Source organism: Corvus moneduloides, chromosome 3 (genome assembly GCF_009650955.1).
Source record: "Corvus moneduloides isolate bCorMon1 chromosome 3, bCorMon1.pri, whole genome shotgun sequence".
In the NCBI taxonomy this organism is placed as follows: Eukaryota; Metazoa; Chordata; class Aves; order Passeriformes; family Corvidae; genus Corvus; species Corvus moneduloides.
This window is the reverse complement of record NC_045478.1, coordinates 32,298,206-32,320,629: the sequence shown is the minus strand read 5'-3', so window position 1 is coordinate 32,320,629 and position 22,424 is coordinate 32,298,206. Positions and strand designations below refer to the sequence as shown.

General features: G+C 41.6%; 1 protein-coding gene across 3 annotated transcripts; it reads left to right on the top strand.

Annotated features, from left to right (window-relative positions):
* Positions 1-6,052: 6,052 nt before the first annotated feature.
* OGFRL1 (opioid growth factor receptor like 1) lies at positions 6,053-21,252 on the top strand. Of its 3 annotated transcripts, XM_032104759.1 has the most exons (8): positions 6,377-6,464; positions 6,759-6,866; positions 7,833-7,919; positions 8,440-8,521; positions 11,578-11,656; positions 11,747-11,813; positions 11,956-12,101; positions 14,081-21,252. In XM_032104759.1, exons 2-8 carry the CDS (start codon positions 6,840-6,842, stop codon positions 14,835-14,837), a joined length of 1,245 nt encoding a protein of 414 aa, XP_031960650.1. In that variant the 5' UTR covers positions 6,377-6,464; positions 6,759-6,839; the 3' UTR covers positions 14,838-21,252. The 3 variants fall into 3 exon arrangements, with proteins under 3 accessions (XP_031960649.1, XP_031960648.1, XP_031960650.1); XM_032104758.1 differs by lacking the exon at positions 6,759-6,866 and having other exon boundaries at positions 6,053-6,464; positions 8,443-8,521; XM_032104757.1 differs by lacking the exon at positions 6,759-6,866 and having other exon boundaries at positions 6,056-6,464.
* The last annotated feature ends 1,172 nt before the right edge of the window (positions 21,253-22,424 follow it).

Below are 22,424 nucleotides of genomic sequence, written 5' to 3'. Positions count from 1 at the left end.
GGTCAATACAGACCAGCAGCTTTCAAAGTGATCCAGCCAACCAACCAATCGCATACAGACGTAGCTGGCCTATGCTTGTATATGATATGCATACCCATAGAAGGTGCATTATTTCCTTGGAGATGACCTAGAGTAGCCAAAATGTCTTCATGGGGCTGGCAGCTACACCATGGGACCTCCTGAACCTATGGAGCACCAGTGCCCTTCTGCAGCAGAAGGTGGACACACTAAGGGATCTCCAAAGGCACTTGGATGCCTCCATTTGGGCCTCTGCATCACACACTGTCTTTCAGGGAGAATTTCTTCCACTGCCAAAATTAATAGCTTGCATGGTGCAGTCCAGGAGCCCTTCAGCAAAACTTAATGGCATCACCTCATCCTGTGTGTACTTCTGGCAAGTGAATGTCGTTTCTTATCTGTGATGCCAGGCAGCTAACCTGCTGAGGCACCCTAGACAAGCCCACTACAGAAGAGCTGGTAGTGCCAACCCGGGTAGCTGGTTCCAGTCCATCACAAGGGTGATGCAGGCCTCCAGCTATAAATCAAGTGTTTCCGCACAGCAACTCATTTAGACCATGTTGCATCCTAGAACTGGATCAGTTTCCTCTCAAGAAACTGGCTGCAGTCTTACACTCTGTTTAAAAGAAAACAAGCAGAATCTTAGCGGCTTAAGGACTACACTGAGACTGCTTCTCTGACCACCTAGACAGATCATCTTAAAGTAAAACACTCTTCTATTAATTTGTTCCGAGGTTACCTCGGCTGTGACCTTTTACAGACTTGTAGTGCAAGACACTCCAATAAACAGGGCTTTAGTTAAGGTCTTTAGGGTTGTAGTCATAACCCAGCAAAAGGTGAGAACTTCCACTGGCTTTAGTGAGCTTAATACACCGATCTGTCACATCTACCATGATTTATGTGAAGTCTTTTCTTCTCTGTAAATTAATTTCAGATTTCAATAGAAACAAATTTAGGCAAATATGCAACCTGACTTCTGAGTTTAGAGTTAGTTAATCATTTCCAATGACACTCACTAGAGGGAAATTATGGAGAACTTTATAAATTAGATTCACCTTCTGTAGCTACTACACCAAGCTTGGCATTTAGCAATCTGGGGCATTACTGGACTAAAGAAGAGAACTAAAATTCACCGTAGTCAAAAAATAAGTACATGAGGTAACAAACCCCATTAAAATAACAGTCAGCTACAGCTATTGCATACAAAACATTGTCATACCTGTATGATTTTGAACACTTGCCCAAATATATGTTGGTGTCCAAATATATTTGGACCCTTGTCTGAATGTATGTAAATAATACTGTAGCTCCCAGACACTTCTGTCATATTGATGCCTTTCTGCATTTCCTAAATCTACCTTTGTATGTTTAAATATCCACTATGAATCATTTTACATTTGCTCAACTAAATTTCATTTTACCAAGGTTATTTATTTTGCCCTCCTCTGTCATTTATCAAAGCAGTTTTGTAGTCTACTATATCCTCTAAGGATGCATAATCCCTCCCAGCTTTATATCACCTTAATATTAGGTTGGTAAGTCTCTTCACAGCTGTTAATTGACCTCTCTGGTATCCTAGTCAAAGCATCCTCCCAAGATAATGATAAAAGTATTACAATTACCTCATTTTTAATAGTTTTTTAACAGTTATCACACGATATACATGCAGCATGAACTTTGAGAAAGCGATGTGGTTTCCATTCCGAAGTCCTTATAAAACTATATCCTCATGAAGGAAAAAAGAGATGGCTTTGATTAATCCATGCTGTTTAAGATGTATATAAATGTATATAATCCAAAGTGAAGTGCTTATTTTTTTATAAGCGTTATGAAAGTCTATATTTGATGTACAGTGGTTTGCAAACCCCTAGGTCTTCTGTTGGTCTTCACCTGTGTTACGTGACAGTCAAACTACTCGACTGAAACAGGTCCTCCTGGCTTTAGGACTTAGTCATCTTCCATTGTACAGGAATGCTTCAGTGAACTCAAGGGCCATAAATTCACTACCTTTGCAAAAATGACTACCAGTTATGACTGTGAAGTAATGGAATTTATTTTTTTCTAATTAAGATATGTCTTGTGGGAATCTGTTCAAGCTCTCAAATACCACCCTACAAAGCTATTCTAGGTGCTAGAGCCTCTTCATGAATCCTGACTGCCTCTAGTTCACAACCAGAACCAGCAATAATCTGCAACTGTGAAAGAAAACATTGTTCATAGGAAAAATGCATACACCTGGCAAAGGGCAGACTGCCCCACCCTCCCCCGAGCGAAAACCCCAAAATGCCAGGAAAAGAAAAAACCACAGTGGCCAGCTGTGGCGGTGCAGGTGGCTCCAGCCACTCTGTCTCCTGAGGAGAACTCAGACAACCACCTGTGGTGGTCAGCAACCCAAGCTTAGCATGTAACTTCAGTCACGGTGAGAACCCATGATTCCCTTCTTCTGCCTTTTGCATCTTTTCTCCCAACTGGTTAATGTTTGGCTTGTTTTATGTATAAAGTTATGAATATTCATTTTTCTTCTTTAATATGTATCAGTTCTAGAAAGTTCTTTGTTCCTCGACGTCCCATTGGATCCTTCCCTAAGTCCCTCCTATGTAATGTTCCAATTGGTTTCCTTCCTGTCAACTCCACCTGCTTGTCTCTATCCCATTGGCTGAGATCCCTTTCCTCGTGTATTGTGTACCCAGTCTAAGATCCCTGGACCCTCCCACCAATTGGTCTCTTCGTCCCTGTCTTTTCACGGGAATAAGCCTGCGTGGAACACTTATGGAGAGTCCCCTCTCTCTTTCTTCTTTGCCTTCGCCTGCGTGCCTGCTTAACAGCGACAGGAAGATCCAGCCCCTTTTGGGTGAGGAGCTCTGCCCCTTTTTCATTGTGTGTTGGGCACTGAGTGCCGCCTTCCAGAGGGGTTTCAGCGTTGACCTCCGGGCTTCTTTGTGTCGGCACGCGAGGGGTAAAGCCCCCTTCTGCCAGCTCCCAGTGGCTGCAAAACCCCTCCAGCCAGCAACCTGGTGGGGAGAAAAAAATGGTGCCAGCTCCTGTCTCAAGGAAAAAAAAAAAACAAAACAAAAGGTTCACACAGCAGCTCGGGCAAAACAGATGGGAACCTGGTGAATCTCTGGTGTTGGTCCCCTCTTCACAGAAGATGAAGCTGGTGGATTTGGTGTCTTTTCTCTCACTGGTTCACTTTTTTCGAGGTCTGGGGCTGAGATGGAGCAGCCCCAGGCCAATTCTTCTTCCATCAGTTGTTCTCTCTGATCTCAGACCAAAACCAAACCATTCCGTTCACTTCAAAAAAAACCCAAAAACAAACAAACAAAAAACCAAAAAAACAAAACAAAAAAAAAAAACCCACCAAACCTGCCAAAGGATTGCTATGGCAGCCTCTCCAAGGCCAGGGAAAGGAAAAAAAACCTTCTTGCCTAAGCTAACAAAAACCAAGCTAGCTAAGTGAGAAAAAAGGACGCAGTCCACATGGCACCATGGATGCCTGGGGAGTGAGGCTTTGAAAAAGCCTGTGGAAGAGCCCCAAGGTTCCCCCCAGACCCACCTTAAAGCTACAGCAACCATTTCTGGGCGTACAGCAGACGATAAGGGAATAGACTAATCATCATAAAATCACCACAAGACACCCATCTTGTAGGTGTTGTTGATTAACCTCCAGTCATCTGGGACCTCCCCAGTTAACGAGGACTGATGGTAAATGATGAGGAATGGCTTGGTGAGCTCTCCCACCAGTTCATTTGACTCCCAGTTCTTAGCAGTGCTCTGAGATCCAGATCTTTTAAAACTCTACCTAAAAATTCTGTGATGAGATTTGGCCGACAGCTTTGAGACTTGGCTGACAGCCTTGCTCTTCAGGTAGAACTGAGCTGTCTATAATAAGGTGCAGTTATTTGCACAAGAAATTCAGCTTTCTTGCAGGAAGATCTTTAGTTTGTGGGATTAACTGCCATACATACTGAATATCATCAAAACCTTCCCCTGATTTTTGATGCACGTGCAAGGCATGCTTTTGAGGCTCCACTGTTCATAATATAAACACAATCACTGTGACGGAACATTGACAAAAGCTGTAGCAGGGGAGAGGAAGCAGAGCTGGTCTATACTGGGCTAGTAGATAGTGGTCAATGGAAGTAGCTGGTCAGCAGGTAGTCAAGAAAAATGTGCTCCAGACATCAGAATTTCTTAAGTCAGTTCCTTCAAACTATGCCAACAGCATGGGAGGAGATACTGTGGAATCAGGAAAGAAATCTGCTTTTCCCCCAAATGAGGTCAAAGAAAAGGGAACTCTCAAAAATGTGCATAAAAATACATAAGCCATGAGTGTTACAAAACACTGTTTCCCCAGCTGCAGCTCTAGCATCTAGTCTTACTGCTTGCCCTCTTAAAACCTCTCTTGTGCCTGCTTGATGGGGATGTTTTATTCTTTATTAAAATGATGTCCACTGACAAAAATGAGAGTGAACTTTCCTGTTCTACATGCATTCCTTAATATCACATATCAAAAAAGTTCCAGTAGATCTCAAAAACCTACGGGGTTGAGGGTGAGGAGGGTGTCTTGGCTTGAGCCACCAGCTTTGATCTTGGGACTGAGTGGGAGTTGCTGGATCCTGAGGAGGGAAGCAGCTGGCATGATGGTGACTAAGGGGTATTGGAAAGGCTAAATGGGCTTTATTAATCTCCATGAAGAGTACAGGAGGAAGAGAACTGTCTCGGCCAAGGCAGGTGATGGTGGGAGGCAGCAGGGGCATGGGCAGCAGAGGTAGACTGGGCTGTATGGCAGGCTCACAGCTCAGCCATGCAGCTGTGACTACATCTAGGTGAGCTGCTACTGCAAATATACTTGCCTGAAACAAGGCCTCACAAACCATGGCATTCCCAGTAATTTCTTGTCCTTGGTGCCAGTGTGTACAGCTAACATGCTTCAAATGAACCTGAAGGAGGGTTATGTATGAGACTGACATGAGTGCATCTAAGCATGACACTGTGGCAACTTGAGTTAAAATGATCTTTCAGTTTATAGAGAGTAGACAGGGAAACAAGAATATATAGATGAAATCACCTCTATACTGATGATCCTGACATCCAGTTAAAATCTTGGTACCTGCTCTTGAAACGGATTCTAAAACATTCAAGATACAGCAGACAAAAAAGGTGCAACTTTGAGTGAGGGAATGTGAAAGGCAATTTATGGCGAGAGGCTGAAGAAGCTTAACCTGCTTGGTTTACCAAGAAGAGGACTGAGATGACTTGATGATAATACACATCTTTAGGAGTGGTCACCAGACACCACAGAATTGTCTTTAAGGAGAAGGCAGAAATCCCCGAGTGTGACCTGAAGCCTACCATCCCTGGCTAGAAATGAGGAACACATTTTTATGCATGAGGGTGAGAGTAGGCACTGGAACAATGTGCTGAGCTGTCAACTCATCAGGTCTTCTCTCTTGGCAGTGTTTCTGTCCAAAAGGCATGTGCTAGCCAAATACAAAATACACTGTCACTGCCCCTCCAAATCGGTACTTGAACATCATGTTTTATCCCCAAACTCGCAGGAGTTTTAGGAGCAGCTGAAACTGGCTGGTTACCACAGCACTGCCCTCTCCATTCCTGTCTTCTCTAGTACCTGTATACTCCTCGGGGTCTACCTCACCGCAAACCTTCCCATGTCTAGTGGACAGCGGGAGCTTGCACACTGCAGGTGTCACGACCACTTCTGTCACTGAACAAAGCATCTCCACCCCAGACCACTGCTCTGGGGCAGCCGCCATCCCCACTCATCTCGATGAACACCCGCACCTACTTGCTTTCCTTATAACCCTTCAGGGGACACCGCGGCCGCCTCCGGGAAGCGAAATCCCCGCGGGGCGCACCTCCTCGGAGGGGAGACTCCCACTCTCCCTTCGAGCGATGCTTCCCCGGCGCCCGGGCGGCGGCGGGCGGGCCCTGAGTCGCCCCGCCCGACCCCGCGGTGCCGACGGCCCGGTGCCGCCCGGTGCCCGCCGCCAGGGCTGGGCGCGCGTGTTTCTGGTGGAGATCCCGGAGCCTCCAGCTCCGCCCCGCGCGTGTCCGTGGGCTGGGGCCGGGCGGAGGAGCAGCCCCGGCCGCCGCCGCCCCGCCCCGCCATGCCGCAGCCGTAGGCAGCCCGCGGCCGCTCCCAGCCCTCGGCCTCCGCGGCCTCCGGGCCGATGGGCAGCCTGCTGAGCGGGGTCAGCTTCAAGGAGCCCACCACGGTGGAGGACTGCGACTCCACCTGGGAGACCGACTCGGAGCCCGAGGCGGTGGAGCCGCGGCGGCAGAAGGGGGTGTGCGCCGCCGCGGGAGGCGGGGAAGAGCCGGCCGAGCCGCCCGCCGCCGACTGCCGGCCCCGGGAGCCGCCGCCGGCCCCGCCAGCGCCGGAGGACGCGGAGCGGGCAGAGGCGGATGCCGCCAGCCCCGAGCAGGTACCGGCAGCGCCGGGCGCGGCCCCGCCTCGTCCTGCCCTGCCCGCGGGCCCCGCGGCCGAGCGGGGACGGGCCGAGCCGAGCCGAGCGCGGTGTGGGCAGCCCCGCTCCCGCTGCTCTGCGGCACTCGCGGGCCCGCGCTGCTGCCCAGCGCTCGGAGCGGCTGGGGACAGCCAGCGCTGCATGTCCACTAAGGACGAGCCCGTTTTTAGCTCTCCCCACCCTTCCCCTGTCATTATTGAGAGAAAATCGAGGCCTTGGTGTCGTTGACATTCCCGCTTCTGCTATTTCCAGGGAAGGCTGTGTTTTAACTTAAATGGAGCATTGAACGTGGCCTCTTAATTAAACAGGATGAAAATCTGAATATTGGATCCTATGTGGCAATGGAATTGTGACTCCTCGGTGGGTGTGAGGAATTTTCAGAGCGAGTTTCTCTTCTGTAGGAAGCTTTGTAAATGCTGATCTTAAAGAAATAAAGTGTTCTTTTGACAATAATTTTATTTGACTTAGAATGCCATGTAGGGTGGAGCAGCTGGGTCCTTTTTTAGCTTGCTATATATATCGTGTTTTGGTTTAGAGACCATACAAAATTAAGTAAACCTAAGAGTCTTTCCCTTTTCTGTTTGATATATGGTGATACTAGTGCCGAATAACTAAGTGTCAAGGGGTGTTTCTTGTTCAAGCAAGTGTGTTTTGCCTGCAGGTATGGTGAAAGCTGGTCTTGTGAAAGGGGAAATGAACATAGTTGCTTGTTGGTCATTAATGTACAGTTAATAAGCCATGGGATGGGCAATAAGAATGGCATATACCCAGTGCAATCACAGGAAACTTCCCCTTTTAGGCATGACCTTAACCTATTACATGTGTATTGCAAGCAGTAGAATAAAATTTTTTTAGTAACTATTCATTTTCTTCCACAGGGTGCAGTAAGTCTATGTACACATGACTCTTTTTTTTTTTTTTTCAAATAGTATGATTTTCTCCTCAAAATTAGTCGTGTCTCTGCATTTTCAAGTTCAGTCACTTATTTCATCTTGTGCTAGCACTTGTCAAAACTACTTCGAAGTCTTGCATTTGGAAATGACAATCAGCCTGTTGATTTAAGTCAAATTCGGCCTCATTGGAAGGATAATTCATGGTCTTGCTTTTGTATTTTATATTAAATTTTTTAACTTAACTTTAAAGTGTGTTGTGTTAAGTATTGGGCGGGGAAATTTTCAGTGTTTGGCCAAAGAGTAGATAAATACATGCACTTACATTTGTTTGCATTGCTGAAATCCATAATGAAAAGTAATTTTTTTAATATTATACAAATTTGCTGTTTAGGGGGTTTGTGTATGATGATTATCTGCTTTCTAACTGTTTCAGAGTGGTGATGGAACTGAGCTGACAGCCAAGCCAAAGAGAAGCTTCTACGCAGCAAGAGATTTATACAAGTACCGACACCAGTACCCAGTAAGAATATTTTATGGTTTAAAATTGCCTTTCCAGTAAAAAACATTCTTAAACCTTTGTGTTGTCCAATAAGTACAAGAAATGAGAATCAAAAAGCTGATACAGAGGCCCAACATATGTGAGTGGGAGAGACGCAATGTCTTCTCATCCTGGGTAAACATGCAAACACATGAGATGTGTAAGCCTGGGAACTGTGGTAGGAGCCCAGGAAAAGGCTTGTGCCTTGGATATCAAAGATGGTAGATTATAGAGTTTGCCTGACTTACTATTTGTCTCTCAAGTTCCCTGAGACTGAAGGGAGGGTGCTGCTATGCTGCTGCTGCCTCAGTAGGAGAAGGTACCAGCTCGAAAGAACTTCCAGATCCTTAAACTGAGACTTTAAGTGCATGAGTAGAACTCAGTGGTTCCTAAAAGGCTGAAATTTTTTTGTCCTTAAATTATTCAAAGAGCCCAGTGTCACTTTCTGGATAGCCTTGGTAGGTTTTAGTAGGCTGATAATGTCCTATTTCCTTTCTTTTAGCAGAACTTTAAAGATCTCCGGTATCAAAATGACTTGTGCAATCTCCGGTTTTACAAAAATAAAATCCCGTTTAAACCTGATGGTGAGTAATCTGCGACAGTAACGGTGATAACGAAAGAATGCTCACTAATGATAGCAGCAAATTGAAACAGTGGTGATAATTGCAGCAAACTGAAGGTGTATCGTAATATATTGTACAACATGAACCTCCCATGTTGGAGTAGCACATTGTGATAACACAAGAGCAGGTTGTGCTTAAAAACAGAGTTAGCTTTCACTCTAGGGAGGTGGTGCTTTTCTTAGACATTATCAGCATGAAGTAGTACAGGGCGTTGTTAGTACCACTGGTTTGTGGCAGTGGCAGTACCTTTTATTAAACAAAGATAAAGTTCTTCCACTATATTGCACAAACTTGCTGCTTGAATAGGAGTGGCAGCAATCTAAGAGTGTTATCCCTAGAACTGTGTAAGAGGAAAAAAATGTGCTTTAATCTTGTGTGAGATTATTGCAATAACAATAACAAAGGCATTTTTCGGTGTCCCTGGTAGTTCTGGTAGTGGAGCAGGAACCTCATATGCAGCATTCTGCACAAACACAGGAGAAGCTGAAAGATGACAAGCCCTACTCTAGAGAGTTTGCAGTCGACGTATGAGAGAGAAGAGGGTAGCAGACAGATCAGGAAGCAGGAGGAGACAATAAAGCAATCTTGGTTAGGATGATAGACAGGAGTCTCAGCACATGAGAGCTTAACCGTTAGCAAAAAAGACAAATTGCAGGCCAAAAATAAGCTTTTCAGAGTTTTGAAAGAATGATGACAAGGTTATTTTGAAGGTGTTTGCAGAAGGATCCTCTCAGAATGAGAGCAGCTCAGTAGGAAATAGCAAAGTGCACGTTGGAGTGCAGAAGGAGTGAGACGTGTAAGCTGCCTCTGAGGCAGGATCCTGTTGGAAACAGAATCAGTCTCATAGCAACAAATGGGTTCTGATAAGGTAGTAAGGGACAGGTCACAAAGGCTTTAGAAATAAAGGTGTATAGTTTTTGTTTGATGTTATAGAACAGGGTTTCAGGATGGAAGAATGCAAAGCAAAAAAAAAGGGTCAGTATAAAAAAGATACAGTCTAGAAAGATGGTCTTACCAGCATTCAGAGTAGCTGCATTCAGCAACACTCAGGGTAGATGTAAGCATGACAAGAAAGCACTTTTCAAGGTCAGGAAGAAGGATGTTGAGATGCAAAATGTGAGAGTTTGGATAGGAAGCTGAATGGAAAGGAACGTTATACAGAAGGTTGTAAAGATACACATACAGGAAAGTTGAAGATGAGAGCTGTTTATAGACAAGATAGTGGTAATACCCTTAGCAAGTGAGAAAATAACTCAGGTTGTGAAAGAAAGATTAGACTTTTGCTCTAACCAACTCGAGCTTTATCTAGATACCCATAGGCAGATTCTTTTAGTCAGTTTTAGCTTGACTGCAAGAAGAGATAGGTCTGTGAATGGCCAGTAAAGAGGTAGCAGATTTGGGAGACATTACACAGAGAGCAGATACAAAAAGGAGGCGAAGGGCACTGAGGTCTGTGTGAACCTGGGAACCACATGGATCCGACACTAAAAGAAAAGGTTGTGGGAAGAACTCCTTTAAGGACCAAAATGAAGGAGCAGTTCAAGAGGATTAGCTACAAGTAGAGAGAGTCGTGAAAGCTAGAGGAGCTTTCCCTCCAAAAATTTGTAAAGAGTAGCATTTCTCATAGTATTCCAGGAGAAAGCCACAGTTAGTGATGTCAAAGGTAGCTGATAAGCCACAGAGGCTGACGTGTTGTTGGCTGTGAGCTCTGGTTGTGCAGAAGTTTGTATTGAGAATGGAAAAGAGTAACCCCTTCTTGACCCAAGTCTGTGTATGTGTGAGAGTGTTTGGAGGGACTCTTAGCTACCATGTTAAGGACTGAAATACTGGAGAATGTTGTTAAAAAAACCCCAAAACATTTCTAGTGCAATACTAGATCTGAAGTTTAGTTCCATGACCTACAGATTTAGCTTGTGGTTCTAGATCAGAGCTGGCCTGTTTGTCTCTCTGCCCTGGGACTGAGCAACAAGTTTTCCAATACTTGAAATACAGGTTGGATACAATGCAGTGATGGCAAAGGTCCTCTTCCCATGGTCCTGTTCAGCCTTGCCAACACTGGAGACCCCATGTTCTTAGTAGCCTTTTAGACTGGCTGCTTTCTTCACTTCTTAAATAAAAGTATTAAGTGTGTCCTCCTTTGCCATTGAGACCCAAATGGAAATTTTCACTGGGAGAAAGAGGCATCTTAAATGTATAGTAGGAGACTATCTACCTGAGGCTTTGGGTTTTTTAGGCTGCTCCTATGCTATTTGACTTTGGGAGAGGCTGTCCAGCAGTACTAAAACTGTTGTTGGTTTCAGAATAGAAAGAGACAAACACAGTGCTCATTCATGGAAAGATATTGTACAGGTTTGGGAACAAGGATCATCCTTTTATGTACTTTGTATATCTGTGTAGTACCTGGAAAAGTGCCCTGGCCCATGACTGAATTTCGTGAGCACAGTCTCAGTGTGATGCTTGGCCACCATTAGTTGAGAAAGATTTCCCAATCATAATGTTATTTGCAGCTGGAGAGATTCCTGGTATGGGAGATTTCATAAAGAATTGAGGCTTTGTTCTATGAGGATTAGATGGATGGATAAGATAGATAGACAGATAGATGCAGAGTTTTGTCATGTAAAAGCAATGACAGGTGATTCACAGTGCAGTATTTTATGGAAGCAGTTTGTTAATTACCAGTCAGTGTTATAAAGGGATCAATGACATGAGAACTCTTGGATATATTTTACAGAAGTTGCTGCCACATACCTTCACCTGTTAGTAACCCAGTATAAGTCAGTTGGTTTTGTTTATATTGACATTTTATAAATTCCTTATTTTTAATTATGTTTTAGTAAAGAAATTAGTTTTAAATTTAAATTAATTAATGTATGGCTGCAATAGACCTTATTTCACATAGTATTTGAAAGAGAATTAAAGTATGTGTTGTATCATTGTGTTAACATGGCATGTACTTTATGTAGCTGAGTGCTGGTTTTGATGGCTACCTAACAGCTTTTCAAATTATTTTTACACAGGGGTTTATATTGAAGAAGTCCTAAATAAATGGAAAGGAGACTATGAAAAACTGGAACATAACCACACTTACATACAGTGGTTGGTCACTTATTACCTATTTCTGTTTCAAAGCGTTAATTTGATTAAGTATTCTTATACTGAGCCATAATGCACTTCTTCTTTTACCAGGCTTTTTCCACTGAGGGAACAAGGTCTGAACTTCTATGCTAAAGAATTAACTACATATGAAATTGAGGTAATACAAATTGAGCTCAATACAAACCATCACAGTAATTTCGATCTATAACTGCTTTTTGTTATGTAGAGTTGTCTTACTCAATGCAGAAGTACTCCGTTTAGTACCACTTAGAATCTTGGACATATTCTTTGTCTATTAGGAATTCAAGAAAACAAAAGAAGCAATTAGAAGATTCCTTTTGGCTTACAAAATGATGTTGGAGTTTTTTGGAATAAAGCTAATTGATAAAACTGGAAACGTAGCACGAGCTGCTAACTGGCAAGAAAGATTTCAGCATTTGAATGAGTAAGTAATGACATTCACTTGACTTGCTAGAATTGCTATAGAATCTCTATATCCTTTTGTTTTCTAGAGAAAGCAAAGATATTTTTTCCAAAGACTGCCAGAAAAAAAAAGTGAAAAATAAATAGTTGATGCCTGGTTTGTGCATCTATCTGTACATTCCTCCTTCCCCTTTTTTGATTGTTCTTCTCACCCATTACCAGTTGGACTGGTGTCATTGAATTCCTTGAAAATACACTTTAGATGGTGCTGAAGAAGATCCCAGCTCCAAACTAATTTGTCATGTGACTGTATGTGTTTTCACCCAATCCCAAAGTGCTGCTTCTCACTTGGAAAAAAATAAGTGGCTTATCTTTGTATTTACACTTCTTTTTAAGAAAGATCCAATTCTCCGCACCTGTATGAAAGTTAAGTAACAAGATTTCCCTCCCTCCTCAAAACACGAAATACTATGTATTTAAATATTTTAAATTGAAATGCTGATCTGGAAACGTTTAGACATGCATTAAGTCAAACTTTGGCCCAATGTTGAGCAAATTATATCAGTTGCTTTTCATTGGTATTGTGTGGATCCTGAGTTTGCACTGAATTTTGTCTCATAGAGATTAATTGTACCAAAACCTCCTTTCAAATCTTGAGCTCACTTTCTTGTATCTCTGACCTTAGAGCTGCAGATTGTTTTCTTGCAGCATTTTGTTCTTCTGTCATGATGAAAGCTTGTAGGTACAATTGCTGATGGATTCCAGGTGAATAGTGGGAATAATTTGTGAATAATTTTACTTAAACATTATATGAGCCAATGGGTGTGGCCTCAGACTCAGGCCACAGATGAAACAGGCTTTCAGGAAGTCGAAATGTTAGTGCATGTTTTTACTCCTCTTCTTTCCAGTGAGTAGCTACAGTTTTAAGTCAGGATTTGGGACTCTCTCTACCTAATTTTATCAATCTAAAATTCAAACTTAAAAGTTTAACTGCATACTAAGGTGTACTTTACAAGGGAAAGAGCTTTTCACAAGCACTTCCAGAAGACAGTCCATTTATTTTATCTTAGGTATTTCCTACAACAGTGGGACTTACTCTGCAGAGATGCCTGTTTTTCCCGCAGCACTGACTGTGTCTGTAGTGCAGGTACTAGTCTAGACTGGAGACCCAGCTTTTAAATAACTTGAGTGAAGTGCAATAAACCCTGGTCAGTAGCTACACTATAAATACACTATAAACCCTGTAGTTTACAAAGTGACTGGGTTTTCTCCCCTGAAAGAGAACAGCATAGAATCTTTAAGGTTGGAAAATATCTCTGAGATCATTGAGTCCAATCTTTGACCAAACACCACCATATCAACTAAACCATAGTACTGAGTGCCACATCTAATCATCTTTTGAACACTTCCAGGGGTGGTGATTCTACCATTTCCCTGGGCAGCCTGTTCCAATGCCTAACCACTCTTTCAGGGAAGAAATTTTTCCTAATATCCAACCTGAACTTCCACTTGGTGCAACCTGAGGCTATTTCCCCTTGTCCTGTCACTTGTTGCCTTGAACAAGAAACCGACCCCCCTTGCCACAGTCTCCTTTCAGGCAGTTGTAGAGAGCAGTAAGGTCTCCCCTGAGCCTTTGTTTCTCCAGAATAAATGACCCCATTATCTTTAGCTGCTCCTCATAGGACTTGGGGGTTCCATACCCTTCACCAGCTTTGTTGCCCTTCTCATACAGCACAAGGAACAAAAATCAGTGCATGTTTGATTTTATGTTCTCTCAGCCCTCTCCCCCAGTGCTTTTTACAAACACTAATTTTCACTCACAACATCCTAGCAAAGGAGGTGCTAGTAAGCTTCAGCAGCTTTGAGAAATTAAAATACAGGAAGTCTGAAGTACATACCTGAAGTGATAAAAAGGACTGAGGAATTGCAGTTCCAGTTCTATGTTTGTAAAGTGGTTTTTTTTCTGATTCAATAGAATTTTTTTACCCATTTCTTTTGAAGGTCTCAACATAACTACTTGAGAATCACTCGAATTCTGAAAAGTCTTGGTGAACTTGGATATGAGAGTTTCAAATCTCCTCTGGTAAAATTTATTTTGCATGAAGCTCTTGTGGAAGATACCATTCCCAACATTAAGCAAAGTGCTCTAGAATATTTTGTGTATACTATTAGAGACCGAAGAGAAAGGAGGAAACTGCTGAGATTTGCCCAGCAACATTATACACCCTCAGAGCATTTTATCTGGGGACCCCCAAGAAAACAGAAGTCAGAGGGAAGCAAAGCAAATAAAAAGCCAGCATCTCCAGTTTCTATTCCCAATAGTCATATTTCTAAGCATAAGAAACCAAAAGAGCCCAAGAATACATCGGCAAGTGGAAGTTCAGCTGGTAAAACAACTGAAGAAAGAAAGGTAGAATTCACAAAAAATGGGGAAGAAAATGATCAGGATGAACAAGAAGTGAACTGTGATGCTGTTAGGCAGAATGACAGTGAAAAGAACAGTGACACTGATACCAGCCAGCTTTCAAAATCAGAAGAAAATGATACTTCAGACAGAAAGGAGGACGCTTCTCATTCCAAAAAAGATGATGAAAATCTGAACAATGACTGTGGAAATCACCCAGGAATTACAGAGAAAGATTTATGTAACGCTGAGAATTCTTCAAATGACACATCAGCAGATCTACAAGATAACCTTGATAAGGATACACTTTCAGGGGGGACCACCACAAAAACTAAGGATGAGCTCAAACCATGAGTCTGAGATTTAAAAAAATCTTTGTTTCACATTGAATGAAGCAAATTATTCGTTGCTCCTTCATTTTGGTTGAAATTTCCATCTAGTGTAAGTTCACGAGACTATGCTTGTTGCAAATGCATCAGATTAGGCTTCTATTGTAGGTTAATGAATTTTGTTTTTTTCAACGTCAGTTTATCAGCAGTCAGCCAGGTGTGTCTCTTTAAAACAATTGTGCATACTGAGAGCTAAGTAATTCATTATCTTTTCCAGACAGATTGCACAGAAAAGCTTATCTACTTTTTAAAATTCATGCAGTAGTAAAAAATTAAAGTGTAACAACTAAAAAGGCTTGGAACATCAGAATCTTTAAGTTTCTTTTAAGTTTGCTTTAAGTTTTGTTTTCCATTTATGAAATTACTAGAAATTATTTCAAGAACACAGTTTTTACCCTAGTGGGGTTTTTTTTGGAATCTATGGTCATGATTAATAGCAGTATTTGCACAGCATCTTTTACCTTAGATTAGCATCTTTGTTGGAGGCGCTTAACAGTGGATAGCATATATCATGTCCTGTCCAGCTGGAAATCACTGTACACTGAATAAAAGTTTTAACTTAAAAAGAAACTGTATCCACAGCTTTTGGATACAAGGGAAGTTGCACTTTAGACTTCTTGTAGTGCCTGTTAAATTCTCCCTTCTCTTGACTCATTTGTTACAACTAATGTGGGGGGAGGCATCTCTTTGATGACTCAAATTTGGTCCCAGTTTGAAAGCTCTCTATTGATCAGCTGTAATAAGACAACATCCCCAGCTGGGTTCAGTACCTGGAAAGCCTCTGGACAGCTGAAAACAGTGTCTTCACCACAAAGCACTGCCTAATCAGCAAAGCCATCAGAGAAAAGGTCACCAGGCATGTCAAGTTGGGTCTTACTTGAGCTTCGATGTTTCTTGTTCAGTTTTGGTAGGGTCTGCACAATGCAGAGTCACCCGTTGCTGGTCTCAAAGACAAAGGCAGTCCTGATGCTTCTTTCCAGCTGTCTGTTTCCTCTCTTTGCTCTCTATCATAAGTCTCTCACAGTTTTTTATGTTATTTTGATAATCAGCAGAAATTTAAGGCAGGCCAGTCTGTTGTGTATACTATTAGAGACTGAAGAGAAAGGAGGAAACTGCTGAGATTTGCCCAGCAACATTATACACCCTCAGAGCATTTTATCTGGGGACCCAACAAGTAGGAATTTCACTATTGAGATCTTTCCCAGCTTCTGCTGAAGAACTGTCTGCTTTCCCTGAGTAGCTGCTTCTGATTTTCTGCCCTTCAAGTCAAACAAGGTAGTACCCAGCATGTTAGTTGTGCAGAATATGCATTAAAAAATAAGGCAGGTACAACTCACAATTCCTACAGTCCTAAAATACTCTAAAACTTCTGTATGTATTTTCTGTTTAAAAGTGTATGTATTATCCCCCGCTTTTAATGTATTTCTGATTAAATGTTATGAGGCAAGAGGCTGACTACAGTTTGAGTGTCAGAATACTACAGGACTTTTTTCAAGTCTTATAACTCAAAATGATGAAGTTTTCAGGGGTATCAGAGCATAGACAAAATGTCTTGTATTCTGTTTTTCTAGTGCCCATCATGGCAATGCATCATCCATTGTTTTCCCCAGGTAGCGCTGGTTCTTGGGATCAAATAGAGTGGCAGTTAGGGGTCTTGATCCCTATGGACAAAGATTAGGCTCTTCTCATTCTAAAGAAGCAGGGAAGCAGGAAAATGTATTTCTCCTTCTGTGCTGACTTGTGAGGAAAGGAACTTACATACATGGATTTTTTTTAGGGTAACCCAGATCATTCAAGTAGGCATTAAGTCTGTCTGAGCAGAAATGCCCCAAAGAGTTCCAGCCACCACTTTTTTAAGGCCAGAAAGATCCTGAGAAGCCTTTCACTTTTCCCTGGACTTGAACTGGGATCCCCTTGTTCATGTTTGCCTTTGACCTTCAGAACAGAAGGGGAAGGAAATGCTGTGATAAAACTGGTCTGTGTAGTTAAGGACTCTGCCCTTCCACGCGTGCAAAGGGAGGACACTTCATTTTCTGCCTATGACTTTTTCAGTCTTGAGTGCCTAACCATGCAAATTTCATAGAGTTGTTTTTACATAGCTATTTCTTGAGTACCATAGGGAAAATTGATACCCTGTGTATAAGGAACAAAACTATAGCATAAGTAGCTATACAGAGCCTTCAATTTATGGACTTTAGTATTAATGTTCAACACTTTACAGAAAATGCAGAGTATTGAAGTGAAATAAGGGATGCTGGAGGTGTTATATTTATATTGTAATTTGATTGAATATCAATGACCTCAGGAGATCTTTCATCTACTGAAAAAGAAAATCTTGCTCTGATTTTAAACAAAGTTCTTGGGATGTGCGTCCAGAAGGTTTCTCTGCAGTATTCTGTTATGGTGACACAGCTCTCACATGCTTACTAGTTCAATGTTCGTAATTAAGTACTTAAAATACTTTTAATCTGACAGAGCTGTCTGCCTTAAGGAGCCAGGGTATCTGAAAATACTGTCAAGAACTTTGGCACTTACACCTGTATTAGCTCTGAAATTTTTTATCTTTTTTTTTAAAATCCACAACTCAATATATTTCTCTCAGTTTTCATAGAAGAGTAGTGGCATATCAGTGCCTACAAAGAACTGTGGGGACTATATAAGTGAGGGGTTTTGTGTCAGATGGGCTCCTGCACTCTCTAATCCTTGTTTTACAGCTTTATCAACAGAATTACTCCCATGGGACACTTCAGCTTTAACTAACAAATTCTGCTGTATGTAAAATGTGACAGTTCATCATTCTTTTCATAGAGGAATTTTTTCTTCTGATTTTGTAAGTACTGAAAAGAAGGATTTATTGCAGGGCAATCATACAGTTTAGCATCCCATTGAGATTTGTGAGGACCAAGTGGGTGCACTGTATGCATTTTTGTTACAGAATCATGGCCTTAGCAACCAGAAGCACCCTGTGCTTGAAGTTTCTAAGTATTGGTTTTCAGGTTTATATACAGTATATATATGTGTGTTGAAATTATTGTATTCTCAAAAATGCCAGTACATAGTTGTTTAACAATTACTTCAGGAACTGAGTGTATGCAAAGAAAGTCAAATCATTTGCTCACTGTTAAATTTCTTTTTGTCTTGCTATATGCTTAAGTATTCAGGGATTTCTGTGTACTTACTACAGTAGTGTATTTTGGCCCAGTGTTTGACTAGATCTGAGCTGTTCATATGTTAATTGAACAGAACCTCCCATAGGAAGGTCTTTTCCTAGTAAGTACATCTGAGTAGCCGCTGGTACTGTTAAGTGGGAGTAGCGTGTACATGCACATGCCTGTGAATTTGACTTTAAGGATCTTTTGGTGAGGGGATATGAATGTGCAACTTGAAACAATGTTACTGAGTACACAGATGCAAGTGAAGGCGATCATACAAATCATGCAAAAATGCAGCACTTTAAGATTAGTTACAGCTCTGTGCCCTACTATGCCAGACACAACTGCGCCTCAGTACCTGATACTGTGTTGGTGCACAGACTGAAGGCTTGGGTACACGAGGTGTGCAGCACAGACCATTCAAAGCAGAAGAGTAGTGACATGTGCACATATCTAGGAGCAGGTCTGAGGTCTTCATGTTCATGTTACTCAAAATCCTGAAGGATGCTAAAAATTAGTGCAATAAGCCTTTGAGAGCTGTTCCCTGGCTTGGGTCAGCTCCTCAGTTTTCTGCTCTAAGATTGCAGCACGCTCATGTATTAGGTATTTGTATAATCATTGTTAATATTTCATGTAACCTAGTGTAAGCCTCCCTGAACTATTCCAGGATAATTCTAATAATCTGCAGTTGCATATATCTGTACTATAAACAGAAGGTTTACAGACCTTAGAAGTTTGTATAATGTTGATGGATGATCCAGTGAGGTAAGACAAGTGACATTTACTGGATTTAAAGGGAAAGCATTTCTTGTTTGTTTTTAAATAAAATTTATGTATATCTGTTTAATTGGGAGGGTTTTTTTACACCTTTCTTCTTCTGACTGTTGTGATGGTACTGATCCCAATTTATAGTAAGTTATACATGTTTAAGTGAAAATGTGATTTTTTTATACCACACTTTTTCAGGAAGCATATAATATTGAATTTCCTTGACAAAAGCTGTATTTATGAATAAGATGCAAGTATGTGAAGCAAGTTTTGCCATTAATAAAAGTGTGACGATACCATGCTGATGATATGTGTTGTCCTCAGAATTGCCAGTGTGGATCAGAACCAAAGATGTTTCTAGCCTTGTGTCCTGCCTCCAGCAGTGGCCACCAACAGATGGTGTGAAAGAAAGAAACTATACAGTGATGCCATTTTTCTCCAGGAATTTTTTGGTTTTTAACTCATGGTTTCTTTCAGCCTCTACACTCCCTTGTGGCTTTGAGTTCCATGTTCTAATAATGTTTTGTGTGGAGAAGGTGATTGCTTATTTGTCTCCGATCCGTTTATTCAAGAATTGCTACTGCATTTGAACACTACTAAAAGTACTGCAAGATGAAGAGTAATCCACTTCCAGTCAGTTTTTAAACACCATGGGAGATTCTAATGACAAAATACTTGTTTTTAAGCTGAAGATGTCTGCTGAGGCAGAAACTTGTCCTAAGCTGATTTCAATGCTACCTTACTTGTCCCTTCTGACTACATTTTTACACATAAATCCTTTTGTAGACTAGTATTAAAAGTGTAGATTAAGTGTTAAAAGTCAGATTCCAACTGCAGAACCAGGGTTGATTTATTTTTTTCTTACTGGTGTGAAAGCAAAATCAGTCAAATGGAAAACCTATTCCTAGCCCACATGTGAGTGAGGTACCTCTGGATTTGGAGCAACCAGCATCAATGAATCTAACATTGTGATCATGTAGAAGATAGAAGTACTCTCTGGGGTTTGCTGAGAACCATACTCATCATTCCACATTTTGGTAATTTGTTTTGATACGTGTTCACAGTTCCAGTTTTAACTGGAGTAACTGCTCAAAAGGTATTTTTGATGGCTATCAGAGTCTGAAAATGAGGGATGGGTCAAAAAAGGCCTAAGCATGTACCCACCCACCCCCCCCCCCTAATTCACATTATGGTCAACACCATAGATTCACTACCAACAGATATTTAGATGCAGTTCTCCAAGGGGAGTGTAAACTGTGTCTCTGTAATATCTTTGTGCTCGATATTGCCTATGAACTGTTTCTTTTCCTGAAAGCTGTTTTTCCTTTACAGCCCTTGTTTTTAAGTACACTTACTTAGGACCTTTGGTGAAAGCAAGAATTTACTTCAAAGAATAGGTTTATTACATGCTGTATGTAATGGACTCCTAAAATGCAGTTCAAAAGCTATAGAGATCAATTCAGTAGAGACTTTGTCTGGCTTTACACTGTAATCACTTCTATATTTATTTTCAAAAGCATTATGCTGTTTGCTGTAAGATAAAAATGTGAGAATTGGCAAATTGTTCTGAAAGAAGTCTCTTCTTAGAAACGTGGCTCTTTAATCCTACCACGCTTACAAGTTCAGTGGCATATTCATCAACTAAAGTTTATTGTGAAATATACTGAATGTACTTACTACTGTGGCTAACCACGTGAAAATTATTGTTTTGCAGTAAAAAAGGTTATGGCACTTATATTTTTGGTATCTGCTGCAGCATGTTTGCTAGTCATTAGTTGCTCTTTTTTCTCTGTGTTTTAATGTATTCCACGGTCATTTGCCCTTTATGGAGTTTGATTTTGGCAACAGATGATTAAGTGTAGTTTTGCACTGATAAAATTTGAAAATATCATAGATTTCATTGTTCAAATGTATTCTAAGAAAAAAGTGCAGTAAAAAGAAAAAAATCCCAAAGCCCAACAATTTTTACTTGCAAAATGGAACAGCTCTATGTCAGTTTTTATGAATGGTCCTGCTCTCTTCTCTGTATTCCTTTGCAGTGTTTAATTACAGAATGCCATGCATGTTTGGTAGTACCAATACCATATGTATGTGGTAAGAGTGGTAACCAGTTTCTGGATTTGTAATGCACTATAAAGAGATATTTTATAATTCTGTAACTGTATGGCAGTGTTATGCCAAAAAAAAAAAATTGTATAAACATAAAAAGCAATAGTTTATGTTGCTTACTGCTATATTTTAAATCATTTGTAAAATGAAATACTTGGATTTCCTTTCAGGTAAATATATTTTTAATAATAGCTGCCAAAAACTCTGAACTAATAAAGCGTCTTCACTTAGCAGCATTGTTTTAGCAACATGTACAAATATTGTGTAGCTCTAATAATGTGTAATTGCTGTTTGGCACTTGTTTGTATAGTCTTCTGTAAATATATTAACACTTAAAAGTAGGGGATTAAAGGCTCTGGTCCTCCTTTTTTTTGTCAGTGGCAAAATGACCATGGATAGTAGAGGAATGAGGGAAGGGCCAGAGTCAGCTTTTCTAAAAGTCCATCGTTTGTTTTTTAATTTAAGAAAAATGTATACTATGAAAACACTGTTAACATTAAAGAGTAAAATATCCACTATGATCATGCAGGCATAAATCCTCCGGAGCAGTGCCAAAACCAGGCTACTGCTGCTTAAATGTAGCAGGGAAACATTTAACCTGCTGGTTTTGTTTATCCTACAGCTGAAGCTGTAGGATTGGATAGCTTCAGCTCTGATTTTATAGTAAGCTGTTACTCACATGGTGTGACTGTAGATGTATGAAGCTCTATAAAGGGCCCAGCAGATTTGGAAAGGGTTTCCTAATCTCCCATGTTTCTTCTTAAAGAGGAGAAACAGGTTCTCCTTATATAGAAGGAGGACTTCCCATGTGGTGTGTGTCTCAAATCAAGCTTGCTGTTAAGATGGCTCTATTAACCTACTTCCATGTTGTAAGGTCACCCAGGGATGGCACTGAACTCCTAGCCAATAACGTGATGTGTCAGCATGTTGGTCTCCCCAGAAAACTCAGTTACGGCTCCCTGAGGCAGCTGCTGTGGCTCACCTGCCCCTTGGCAAAGTCTGGCTGTCAGGCAGTCACCCTCCCCTGCCCTGGGAGCATAAACTGCACCAAAAAGGGCTGGGGCCTCTGTGGAAACACTTGCTGATATTGCTGGCTGATGCACCTGCAGCTCCAGGCTTTGAGCATGTCTGCAGTAAAAATACTGCTCCTGTGTGAGCAGAGACCCTCATGGGTGCCAGAGCCACTTGTGAAAAGTTATTGGTGCTCATTCGAAGAATAAGAGCCTAAACTGATAACCCAAATTTAGCTGGCCCTAGTTAAATTAAGACTGACCAGCTTCTGGAGGAGGTGTAACAAGGGGCTGATGAACACAGCACCCTGTGCCTTGCCTACTGCCTCCCCTGGCCCAAGGGCAGGCACCCACGTGGAGCACAGTGACCCAGTCTGTCAGGGCCTTCAGCTCAGGAGGGGAGTCACCTGCTCTGTCCCCTCCCACGTGTATCTCTCAGGGTATCCATTCACCTACTTTGCTTTATTTTGGGGGGTAAAATCTAGGAAATTTCCAGCTGTGGGGGTGAGGGGG